Source organism: Venturia canescens, chromosome 4 (assembly GCF_019457755.1).
Source record: "Venturia canescens isolate UGA chromosome 4, ASM1945775v1, whole genome shotgun sequence".
In the NCBI taxonomy this organism is placed as follows: domain Eukaryota; kingdom Metazoa; phylum Arthropoda; class Insecta; order Hymenoptera; family Ichneumonidae; genus Venturia; species Venturia canescens.
The window spans coordinates 3,087,501-3,099,488 of NC_057424.1; the positions used below are offsets into that span (position 1 = coordinate 3,087,501).

The following is an 11,988-nucleotide window of genomic DNA, read 5'->3' on the forward strand; positions in this document are numbered from 1 at the left end:
TGAAGTTGTGAATGCTGTGCGGATGGGTTCGCGTATGGATATACTGTGTCTGGAGCTGTGCTGAATGAGGTGCGAATGGGTTCGTGGATGGCGTCTGGGGAAAATTCGTTGAGAACAATTCGTCGAAAACAATTCGTCGAGAACAATTCGTCGAGACCAATTCGTCGAATCACAATTCGTCGAACTACATTGAACATAAAAGTTTTACCCATCTAACGATTCCACACATTCACGCATACATTGAAGGTGCTTCGAATTCACCCAACAATTCCACACACACATCGAAGATGCCCCGGACCCACCCAACGATTTCACACACTCACGCATACATCAAAGGTGCTTTGAACCCACCCAACAATTTCACACACACATCGAAGGTGCCCTGGACTCATCCAACGATTCCACACACTCACGCACACATCAAAGGTGCTTCGAACCCACCCAACAATTCCACACATACATCGAAGGTGCCCTGGATCCACCCAACGATTTGGGTTGGGTTTGTTTGGGTTTGGGTTTTTCGGTTTGGGTTTGAGTTTGCTGGCATGACGTTTACCGTTATTTAACTTAAGGTTTCGTACATTTTCATTTTTTGGAATTTCATTTTTGGGTACAGTTTTGAAAAGCCCATATGCCGGATCGACTTGAAATTTTGTATATATACGTTTTTGACCCTTCTGAGCACGAATACGACAATGAAAATTGGCGTAAATTTGATTTTCAAGGTTAAATAAAAAAAAGGATAAACTTTCGAAAAGTGGAAACCGAATTTTGAGCTGAAATTTTGCATACTGCTTTTTTATAACAATATAAGACTTCCTCTAAAAGGATTTTTGGCGACGAGCAATATTTATTGAGATATTGAATTTTCAAGTTGCTATTTTAGCCTGAGCGAGTATATCTATATTGCTTACCTCGCTTGGCTGATATTCTATTTTCGCTAGTGCTTCGTCTCCAGTTCGCTTTACCCTCACTTTTCGTCTTACCTCGCATTTACTTTTAAAATATGTTACCAAAATACTCATTTGTCTTACATATATATATATATAAGTATATTTAATGGTTGATTTGAAGGCTACATGGATGGCAAAGGTTGCGCTCCTTGGCTGGGCTACTTTGGGGTTTCTTTTCCTTTAAATTCCGTCTCTCCGGCGCGAAGCGCCGGGAAGACCCACCCATTTACTTTCCAAGAATTTCTTTTTTTTAGTTTTTTTTTAAATTTAAACAAAGATATTATCAAGAATCAAGAAAGAAACAAAGAAATTTCAACAAACCAATTATATATCAAATTACTGAGGACGAGGTCTAGAATCATTTTCAAGATGTACGCACATTCAGCCATACGCCACTTATTACGATCTCACCAGGGTTTTTAATTTTTCATCAGATCAAACGATCAGCTATGTTTCGAAGGGTTTCACATGTTTGGAGGTTTGGGATTTTTCGGGTTTGCTTGAGTTTGGAGTTTTCTTGGCTTTTTAAAAAATTATCTTGTTTTTTTTCGAACAAAAATGGTTTTAGGAAAAAATATATGTAACATAAAATATGCATTTTCACATAACCTACAACTTTTGTTTGAAAATTTTTGTCCTTAGATTAATAGTTATTGTAATAACCTAGAATATCCGTTTAATAACCGACTTTTTTGAGTTTTGACCTTGAAGATCAAATTTGCGCCAATTTTCAATGTCGTATTCGTGCTCAGAAGAGTCAAAAACGTATGTATACAAAATTTCAAGTTGATCCGGCATATGGGCTTTTCGGAACTTTATCCCCCTTTACCATTTGTAAATTTATATAAAGGAGCGGCAAGTTTAGAAAATCCCTCAATAAACTGCCGAAAATAAGAGGCTAGTCCAATAAACTGTCTCAGTTGAGTAACAGTTTGAGGAGGAGGAAGTACAGTTAATGCAACAATCTTTCGAGGGTTTGGTTGAATTTTTCCTGCCGAAACCTCGTAACCAAGAAATTTTATTTTCAGTTTTAAAAATGAACATTTCTTCAAATTAACTGAAAATCCAGCCTGAGTTAAAGCTTCTAAAATAACCTTTAATTTTTGAATACCCTCATTCACTGTTTCTGATGGAATGAGAATATCATCCATGTAACAGACAACTGAAGTATTCACCAGGTCTCCCAAAGCTTTGTTAATTGATCTCTGAAAAACAGAAAGTGCATTTTTCAAACCAAAAGGCATCACCAAATATTCATATTGTCCATTGGAAGTAACAAATGCAGTTCTTTCAATAGAATTTGGATGAAAACCGCTAGCCATATCAAGAGATGTGAAATAATTAGCTCCACCTAATCTATCTATTTGATCAGCAATGAGTGGTAACGGATATTTATCAGCCACAGTGTTATTGTTAAGCTCCCGATAATCAATACACATTCGATCGGATCCATCCTTTTTTTTAACAAGAATAATAAGACTAGCAAAAGGAGAACAACTTGGTCTAATAATATTTTCTTCTAGTAATTCTTTGATTTTATCTCGAACTATTTGTTGTTCAATAGAAGAAAGACGATAAGGTCGTCTTTGTACAGTTCGGTTAGGATCCAATAAACGAATTTCAAGTTGACTAGTTGTTACCCTTGATTTGGGCATTCCCGTGACAAAAGTTGAAGAAAATGTGTTCAACACACCAATCAAAAGATTTTTATCATACTCTGAAGTATCTGTTTTTATTTCATTAAACTTGTGTGAATCAGAGTCTACTTTGCAAAAATTTACCTTCGGTATTCTTTTAAAAATTAAACTGTCAACTGTCATCTCTACTGAGTAGCCAAGGGCTAATATTTCTCGCCCAATAAGGATATCATTGCTAAGAAAATCATCGAGAATTACATGAAATAGAATTTCCAGACAATGATCATTTATAGTCACTTGTGCTACAATTTGAGTGACACTTTGAATATTAGATGGACCAATACCAGCAAAAATAACCAAATTGTTTTGGCGTTTTCCCGAAAATTTTTTAGCAATATTTTCTTTAATCAGGGAGCACTCAGCACCAGAATCGAAACAAAATGAAAACTTCTCACCGGAATGCAATAACTCGCCGAAAACTGATTGAATTGAACACAAATTTATGCGACGCTCGATTTGTCCTTGTGCAGATGTATTTTTTTTAATTCGAACGTCTTTTTGCAATTTGTAGAAATATGCCCAGGTTCTCCACATTTGAAGCATGTCACCGAAGATTTTTTTCCAGTAGATGGAATTTCTTTCGAAGGACGTTCAAAGTTGTCTGGAATAGTATTTGACGAACGGTTTCTGCACTCCGATATTCGATGTCCATTTTTTCCACAGTAAAAACATTTCAATGAGGATCTTGAGCGTTTTGGATCAAATGATGAACTTTCTTGTGTTTGGGAAAAAGAGAAAGCTCTTTTTCGATATTCTACAGCCATTAATTCTTGCTGTAGTTTGTTGCGAGAATTGATCTCTGTTGTAAGGGCTAATCTTTTCAAACGCGGATCCAAATTTGCTACATGAGCCAGCACGATTGATACAGCAATTTCTTCTTTATTCATTGTTTCCAATCGTGGTATCAGCGTACTCAAAATTCGAGTTGAATATGCAGCGTAATTTTCTCCTTCGTTTAATTGGCCCGAATTTAAAGACATTAACGTAGCCGCGGGAGTTTCAATCATTTCAAAACGGGAAAGGAAAATATTTTTAAATTGTTCCCAAGTTATTCCTGCGAAACTGATTTCAGGAAACCACAATGCAGCAGATCTTTTCATTGCTTTGCTTAAAGCAATGATTAATTTGCTTCTTTGAAGCTCTTTTTCTTGCATGCAGAGATTAGCTGTCAAACACCAAGCCCGAGCATTTACAATACCTTTGTCAGGATTAAATTCGGGTAGAATAATTTCTGGAGAATCAAAGCGAGGATTTTGAATGAATTAAATTAACTCCATCATGTTCTTATTTTGATTTTCGAACAAAATTTTCCATTGATATCTTCGGAAGAATTTTCATTCTGTTGAAAAGTCTGATTTTGAAAAGATACTTGAGAGGTTGATGGTTCTACGTCCCTTGGTAATCCCACTTCTGATGTCAGAGAAGAACGTAAATTCATACGATCTTGTAGGGTTTTGCGTGAGGGACGCATCATTAAACTTTTATTATTTTACAATATAAATGTAATTAAAGTAATATAGATTTTTTTATGTCAAGTCTCTTCGCGATCTTTTCATTGACTGCTCTTTCGTTCTTCATCTGTCTTCTTGATCGATTCTCGAAAATAATAGAAAACCTCATCTCTCCGCCAAGATCATCATTTCTCCGATATATATATAATATTATAAAATATATAATATTAGATAATAATAATATAATAAAATAAAAAAATATAATAATAAAAATAAAATTGAATAATGATAAAAATAAAAAATTATAAAATCCTGGTCGACACCGCCGGATCATTCGAGGATGTCTAGGGCAATAGCTCATGGGGTTTGGAGGACTAGGTTTCGGTACATTCTATCGTGATTTTCGATGTCTGGTCGACGACCCCATAGCTTTTTATGTCCAGATATATTTCTCCATGGCTTTCATCGTCTAGGTATGTTTTTTCATGGTTTGCGAGGTCTTTTTATGTCCAGATATATTCCTCCATGGCTTTCATCGTCTAGGTATGCTTTTTCATGGTTTTCGAGGTCTGGGTCGACGGCTCCTTAGTTTTCGATGTCCAGGTATGTTTCTCCATGGTTTTCGTGGTCCCGGATGATTCCTCCATGGATTTCGATGTCTCGGTATATTCCTTCATGGTTTCTGATGTGCGAGTGTATTTCTCAATAGTTTTTAATGTCCACGTGTATTTCTCTATAGTTCTTGATGTCTATGTATAGTTTTCGTGGTCTAAATATGTTTCTTCATGGCTTTTGCGGTCGAGGTCGACGGCTCCACAGTTATCGATGTCTAGGTATGCTTCTTCATGGTTTTCGTGGTCTAGGATAATTTCTCGATGGGTTTTGATGTCTAGGTATATTCCTCCATGGTTTTCAATATCTAGACATGTTCCTTCATGGTTTTCGTGGTCCAGGTACATTCCTCCATGGTTTTCGCGTTCTAGGTATGTTTCTTCATGGTTCCCGCAGTCGAGATCGACGGCTCCACGGTTTTCGTTGTCCAGGTATGTTTCTCTTGGGTTTTCGTGGTTTAGGATAATTCCTCCATGGGTTCCGATGTCTAGGTATATTCCTCCATGGTTTTCAATGTCTAGACATGTTCCTTCATGGTTTTCGTGGTCCAGGTATATTCCTCGATGTTTTTCGATGTATGGATATGTTTCTTCATGGTTTTCGCAGTCGAGGTCGACGGCTCCACAGTTTTTGATGTCCCGGTATGTTTCTCTCGGGTTTTCGTGGTCTAGGATAATTCCTCTATGGGTTTCGATGTCTAGATATATTCCTCTATGGTCTTCAATGCCTAGGCATGTTCCATCATGGGTTTCGTGGTTCAGGTATATTCCTCCATGGTTTTCGATGTTTGGATACGTTTCTCCATAGTTTTCGATGGCTAAGTGGAGAGCTCCATACTGTTCATTTGCTAGGTATACTTCTTCTTGGCTTTCGTCGGCTAGGTATGTTTCGATATAGTTTTCGATTTCCAGGTGTATTATTCCATGATTTTTATATGTCTAAGTATGTCCCTCCATGGTTTTCGTTTTTTGTGGTCTAGATCAACGGCTCCGCAGTTTTCAATGTCCAGGTATGTTTTCCCATTGTTTTCGTGGACTAGATCGACGACTTCATAGTTTTCACTATCCCGGTCGATAGCTCCATAGGTTCCGATATTGAGGTGAATTTGTCTATGGTTTCCGATATGAAGGTCAACGGCTCCATTGTTTCCGATGGTGCGGTGAGTTTTTCTAAGGTTTTCAATGTATAGGTTGACGACCGCATGGTTTTCGATGTCTAGATTGACGACTGCATGGTTGTCCATATCTAGGTCGACGGCTCTTTTTTTTCGGTGTCCAGGTTGACGGCTATAGGGTTTTCGACGTCCAAGTGGATGCCTTCATATTTTTCAATATATATTCGACAATTTTATATTTCCCGATATTTAGTCAGATGGTGCAATGGTTTGCAATATATTTCCTCATAGTTATCGATATCTAGATCGGCGATTTAACAGTCTACATTGATAAAGCAGGTTCTGACGTAATAGAAGACCATGAATAAATATCACTGGACACAAATAACCATAAAGCTGTCGTCTTAGACATTGAATACCATGGAAACGTCTTCATGGACATTCAAAACCATTAACAGTATCCATGTCAACATGGAATCGTTTGACAGAGAAGAAGAAGAAGAACATAGTTTCAACAATCAATTTTCCAAATAAACAAATGAAGCTTTCCAAAAAAAGAAATAGAAAATTAAAATATCATCCCATTGCATAGGAATTTCCCACTCTTTCATTGGAAAATTCGATTTGCTGAATGGATAATCAAAATCTTTACCATTATTGCTTGTAAAAAGTTTCAACTCACATGAACATAACCGCACTGTTTTCGTCCGTCGGACAAGTACTTTTAGCACATATTTAAACATCATTTGTACCGATACGAAATCAACGTCGAATATTGTGAATACCAGGGGATCCTGATTTTTTTTGGATTTGAACGCTTCTCAGAACAATTTGATATTGTGAAAAATTGTGGATTATACAGGGTGTCCCATTTTAATCTTACACCTGACTTTTCTCGGAAAATATTGCTCGGATCAAATATTGTGTGGAACAAAACTTTTGGGGTTGAAGGGGGACGTATGATAAAAATTGGTTTGTGGATCCAAAATTCAAAATGGCGGCGTTAGAATGGCCGACATGTTTTTTTCGAATGGAAACATAACTTTTTTTCATCACCAAAAAATTTTTCAGCGCAAAACCAACAACTTTTGTTGGAAAAATTTTTTGATTAAGTTCATATTTTTCAAGTAAGAACATCATTTTCAACTATTTTAGAGGTATCCAGAATGTACCGCGAAGAGACCTTTAACGTACCAAGTGCAAGTGCGTTTGCGTGTAAGGAGCATATCAACGATTTCGTTGGGACTGAAATCAGCCATTGTTGCTAATTTTCAGAATTTTCCTCTAATTTAAGAACTTTAAAAAATTTCGAGAATCAAGAATTTTTCTCTGATTTCAGAACCTTTACAAATTTTCGATTTCGTCTCTTGCTAATGGCTGCGGAGTCAGAAGATAAACGTTTCAATCAATTTTTCATCCGTGGGCGATCACAATGACTTCTAAAATAAAAAATTCTTCTCTGATTTAAAACTCTAAAGTAAGAGAACTACGCAAAGTCAGACTACGTCAGTACTACCAATGATGTTTTCTTTAATCTCTTACAAAGTGAACTTACCTTTAATCGTAAGCGAGGCTTACGCTTAAAGATAAGTACACGCAAGCGAGGCTTACGCTTAAAGATAAGTTCACGTGAGCGAGACTTACGCCTACTTTTGAGTTGTAAATCAGAGAAGAATTTTTTATTTTAGAAGTCATTGTGATCGCCCACGGATGAAAAATTAATTGAAACGTTTATCTTCTGACTCCGCAGCCATTAGCAAGAGACGAAATCGAAAATTTGTAAAGGTTCTGAAATCAGAGAAAAATTCTTGATTCTCGAAATTTTTAAAAGTTCTTAAATTAGAGGAAAATTCTGAAAATTAGCAACAATGGCTGATTTCAATCCCAACGAAATCGTTGATATGCTCCTTATTTTAGGGAGGTGTCGGGGCAATTACTTCCGAGCTGAAAATTTGTATCGACGTGAATATCCTGATCGTCGTCACCCATCACGGCAGACAATCCGAACCCTTGAGCAGCGAGCGAGGGCAGGTCGGATGATCCGCCACCGTCGACATTTCCCAAACGTCAATAATTTTGGTGGATTGCATGAAGCCCGAAACATGGCTATTTTAGCCATGATAGCAATTGATCCTCATTTGAGTGCCAAAGTGATCTTGGAACGACTGGGGTTTCCCAAATCGACAGTGCACCGTGTATTGAGAGGTGCGAAACTTCACCCGTACCGACTACAATTCCACCAAGACACTCCTAATCCAGAGCCGTTGCGAAGGGTGGCGTTTTGTCGGTGGGCGTTGAGACAAATCGAGCGATCCAGGGACTTTTTTCGATACGTTATGTTCAGTGATGAATCCCCTTTCAACAACCGTGGTCAAGTGAACCGATGGAACTTTCGGTATTGGTCTGATCAGAATCCACATTGGTTGAGACAGATCGATCACCAGCATCGATGGAGTTTGAACGTATGGTGTGGTATTGTGAACGGGCAATTAATAGGTCCCCATTTTTTCGAGGGAAATGTGAACTCTGTCCGTTACCTTGATTTTCTACAAAATGAACTGCCTCTTTTGCTAGAAGATCTAGATTTGGAAACACGTCAACAGATGTCGTTTCAGCAAGACGGTGCACCCGCTCACTGGGCTCATGTTGTTCGAAATCATCTGGATACAACATTTGGTCAACGATGGATTGGTCGAGACGGTCCTGTAAATTGGCCTCCAAGGTCACCAGATCTTACGTCTCCTGATTTCTTTTTGTGGGGGTACTTAAAAGACGCTGTCTACCGTCAAGCTCCAACAACACGAGAGAACATGAAGGAGCGGATAAGAGCTGCCTGCCGTGCGATCCCGAGAGATGTTCTCCTACGCACACTTGATGGTTTTGAGAGAAGAGTTCAGGCATGTTTAAACATGAATGGAGGGATCTTTGAACATCTCTAGGGAGGGATCAGAGTACACTCACAAGGAGGATTTGGAGTCCGAAAATACTGCGGTAGTGACGAACCGCAAAGACCTAATCCTTGTGAGCTCGTACCTATGGGCATAAAGGCATTGCCTGCCCCTCTTTTTAAAAAAAGTTGAAAAATAAAATGAAAATAAAAAACACACACACATGCACCTCCACGTATGCACGCATATGCAGACGCACACGCAAACGCACTTGCACTTGGTACGTTAAAGATCTCTTCGCGGTGCATCCTGGATACCTCTAAAATAGTTGAAAATGATGTTCTCACTTAAAAAATATCAACTTAATCAAAAAATTTTTCCAACAAAAGTTGTTGGTTTTGGGCTGAAAAATTTTTTGGTGATGAAAAAAAGTTATGTTTCCATTCGAAAAAAACATGTCGGCCATTCTAACGCCGCCATTTTGAATTTTGGATCCACAAACCAATTTTTATCAAACGTCCCCCTTCAACCCCTAAAAGTTTTATTGCACACAATATTTGATCCGAGCAATATTTTCCGAGAAAAGTCAGGTGTAAGATTAAAATGGGACACCCTGTATATACTAATAAAATACTCATTCTCCGATTGATGTTATAAATTTCAGTGCTGCACATAACTAAAATGGTAACTTTTTTCATTAACTAGAACTTTCTCAAGTTCCGGATGCTTCCCGTAGGAATGAATTTCTTACGTTCTATTTGAATTTTTTTTCCTTTACAATATATTTACGGATTTGTATTTTTTTTAATATAATGTTTTGTCATGATTTGTGAAAGCTTTTCTTAATTGTGTTGTTGAAATTATTTACAGTTCATTCGTAATTTTTTTTAATACATATCATTGTTTTTAATTTTTTTCATTCGCCATCCGATGTACTCGTCACTTTTGCATTTATTTGACAACGTTTTGTTCCTTTGAATCAAACGTTTTTCATACATTACCAAGATTTAGAAGATTCATTTTTTTTATTCATTACGTTTGGAATGGTTTTTTTTATAACCTTCAGTAATGAATTGGCCATTTGAAGCAAGTTTCGAGAGAATAGATCGAACAACTTCTTATAAATCATTGTGCATTTGTGTTTTGAACTACACGATTGTCACATGGGTTTTCGATTACGAGCACTAATCGTTGATTCAACAATTTTTGACAGGCGCGAAAGCTCTTTAAGGGCGCGTTCAGGGAGTCGCTATTTGCGCTAAAAATACGAGATATAGTAATATCATTCAATGATAACGTTAGCGTTTGTAGCGCAAATAGCGACTCCCCGAACGTGCCCTAAATCCACGATTCCGCCGCCATGGCGGTCAGTTTCACCAACGACATTGATTTTATTACTATATATATCCGTACACAAACGACAATGCGACGCGAGTGGCCGTTCCTCGAACCCGATTTCCCGACATTTTTACGGACGTTTTTCTAACAGGCGCCCAATAACAGAGATTGGACTCCTTCCCTATAGTCTCCTTGGTTCGTGGTATAGACGCAATTCAGACGACGAGAAAAAATGGCGTCTCTTAGAGGTATACGATTTTTGGCTCGAAATACCGGCTTTTTAAAGATTGGAGCGAATAATTTTGTGTTGCAAACACCCACGGTTTTTTTCGCTCCGAGGTCCACCAGATTCATTCATTCGATAATCCGGGATTGTTGGAAAGTCACAAACAGTAAGGTAAATCTGATGACTAAATTTTGTCGCAAGCAATCTCGCTTTTGGTATAAAGCATGTTCCTATGCTCTTTCTCTCTCATTCCCTCCCGCCTTCTCACACTTCGTCTCTTATTGATGTTTTTCTTGACGATTTTTCTATGATTATTTTAATTCCATATGAACATGCGTCTTACTTCGGGTATTACTTCACATACGAATCAATGTATTCTCCACCTTACAGTTACGTAATGAGTAATTTTTTTGGTAGCATGAATAGTACGAAATTCAAACTTTGGAAAATGAGTGATCATGGTCTCCAAGAACACTTTATAAAATTAAAGACAAAACTCAATAATCAGGGTAACTTCATTAGTACTTTTTTAATCATTTTTAAGACGCATGATCAAATCTGCGCTTGAAATAAGAAACGATCGAGAGGCGGATTCACATTTTTCTTATACACCATAATATTCTAGAAAAACGTAATAACTCATTGTCACATGACGGAAGAAAAACGTCTAACTTTTTTTTTTTGGAAAGTAAGCTGTGTCAGAGAAATATGTAGTGCTATTTTCAGTATCTAATTGACTGATCTTATCTTGGTTTTGAGACTGTTTTATCAACATTTATCCAAACTTAATCTCAGACCTTGCTGGATGTCAACACTATATTCAAAACATTGAGCTGCACTATAAGAAACTACAATTGATAAGTGAAAAAGATTGAGAAAAGGTTGATTACAGCTGGATTACAAAGTGCTTGAAGCGACAGAAGCAAAGAGCTACAATAGCAGTATCTCAACGGATAGTGAAAAATTGACAATCAGAGAGACATCGGAAATAGTTTCACTGGTTTTGTGGCAGCATATGACAAAATCTCATCAGATGGGATTAGTTAATAATAAACAATATGTAATATATTTTTTTTTATTTGTATAGGTATTCATAGGAAAGACGAGCGTCAAATCACAATCTGAGAAGTGTCAGCGTGGATTTAGCGAGAAACCACCTCTCTCACTTAAATCGATTGGTGATCGCGTTATTTTGGTCCTCAAACTTTATGACAAGGTCGATCCTGCAAAGGTAAAAATTCTTTTGCCACAAATGTGAATTCATTAGTTGTTAATTGTTTCTGTTTTTGCCCTTGCTTCACTCTTTCAATTTAGTTCCTGATTGAGCAGTGAAATGAACTTGATTTCTCATTAACATTTTTTCTTCATTCAGCTAACTCTTGAATCACATTTTCTTAATGATCTCGGACTGGATTCTCTTGATCATGTTGAGGTTATCATGGCAATGGAGGACGAGTTTGGCTTTGAGATACCAGATATTGACGCAGACCGACTACTTAAACCTGCTGATATCGTTCGTTACATCGCGGACAGAGAAGATATTTATGAGTAATCCCCAACTCACAGATTAGTAGGTTCTTCACCATCTCCGCATTCTCCTTTATGTACTCTACTACATAATTATTCTATGATAACTCACATCTGTAATCTATCGTATGTGTAAATAGACAAACCGTCAATGTACGAATAAAGGTACATCTGTGAATTAA

The 11,988-nt window shown here is 37.4% G+C and overlaps 1 protein-coding gene across 1 annotated transcript; it reads left to right on the plus strand.

The window, feature by feature from the left end:
* The first annotated feature begins 10,244 nt into the window (after positions 1-10,244).
* On the plus strand, positions 10,245-11,988 carry ND-ACP (NADH dehydrogenase (ubiquinone) acyl carrier protein). Its single transcript, XM_043416695.1, has 3 exons — positions 10,245-10,450; positions 11,367-11,510; positions 11,652-11,988. Exons 1-3 carry the CDS (start codon positions 10,286-10,288, stop codon positions 11,829-11,831), a joined length of 489 nt encoding a protein of 162 aa, XP_043272630.1. The 5' UTR covers positions 10,245-10,285; the 3' UTR covers positions 11,832-11,988.

Excerpts from the sequence above, each read along its gene's own strand:
- ND-ACP (XM_043416695.1), top strand. The coding sequence starts at position 10,286 with ATGGCGTCTCTTAGAGGTATACGATTTTTGGCTCGAAATACCGGCTTT. Across the intron at positions 10,451-11,366 it reads GGAAAGTCACAAACAGTAAG|GTATTCATAGGAAAGACGAG; the intron begins GTAAATCTGATG and ends TTATTTGTATAG. Across the intron at positions 11,511-11,651 it reads ACAAGGTCGATCCTGCAAAG|CTAACTCTTGAATCACATTT; the intron begins GTAAAAATTCTT and ends TTCTTCATTCAG.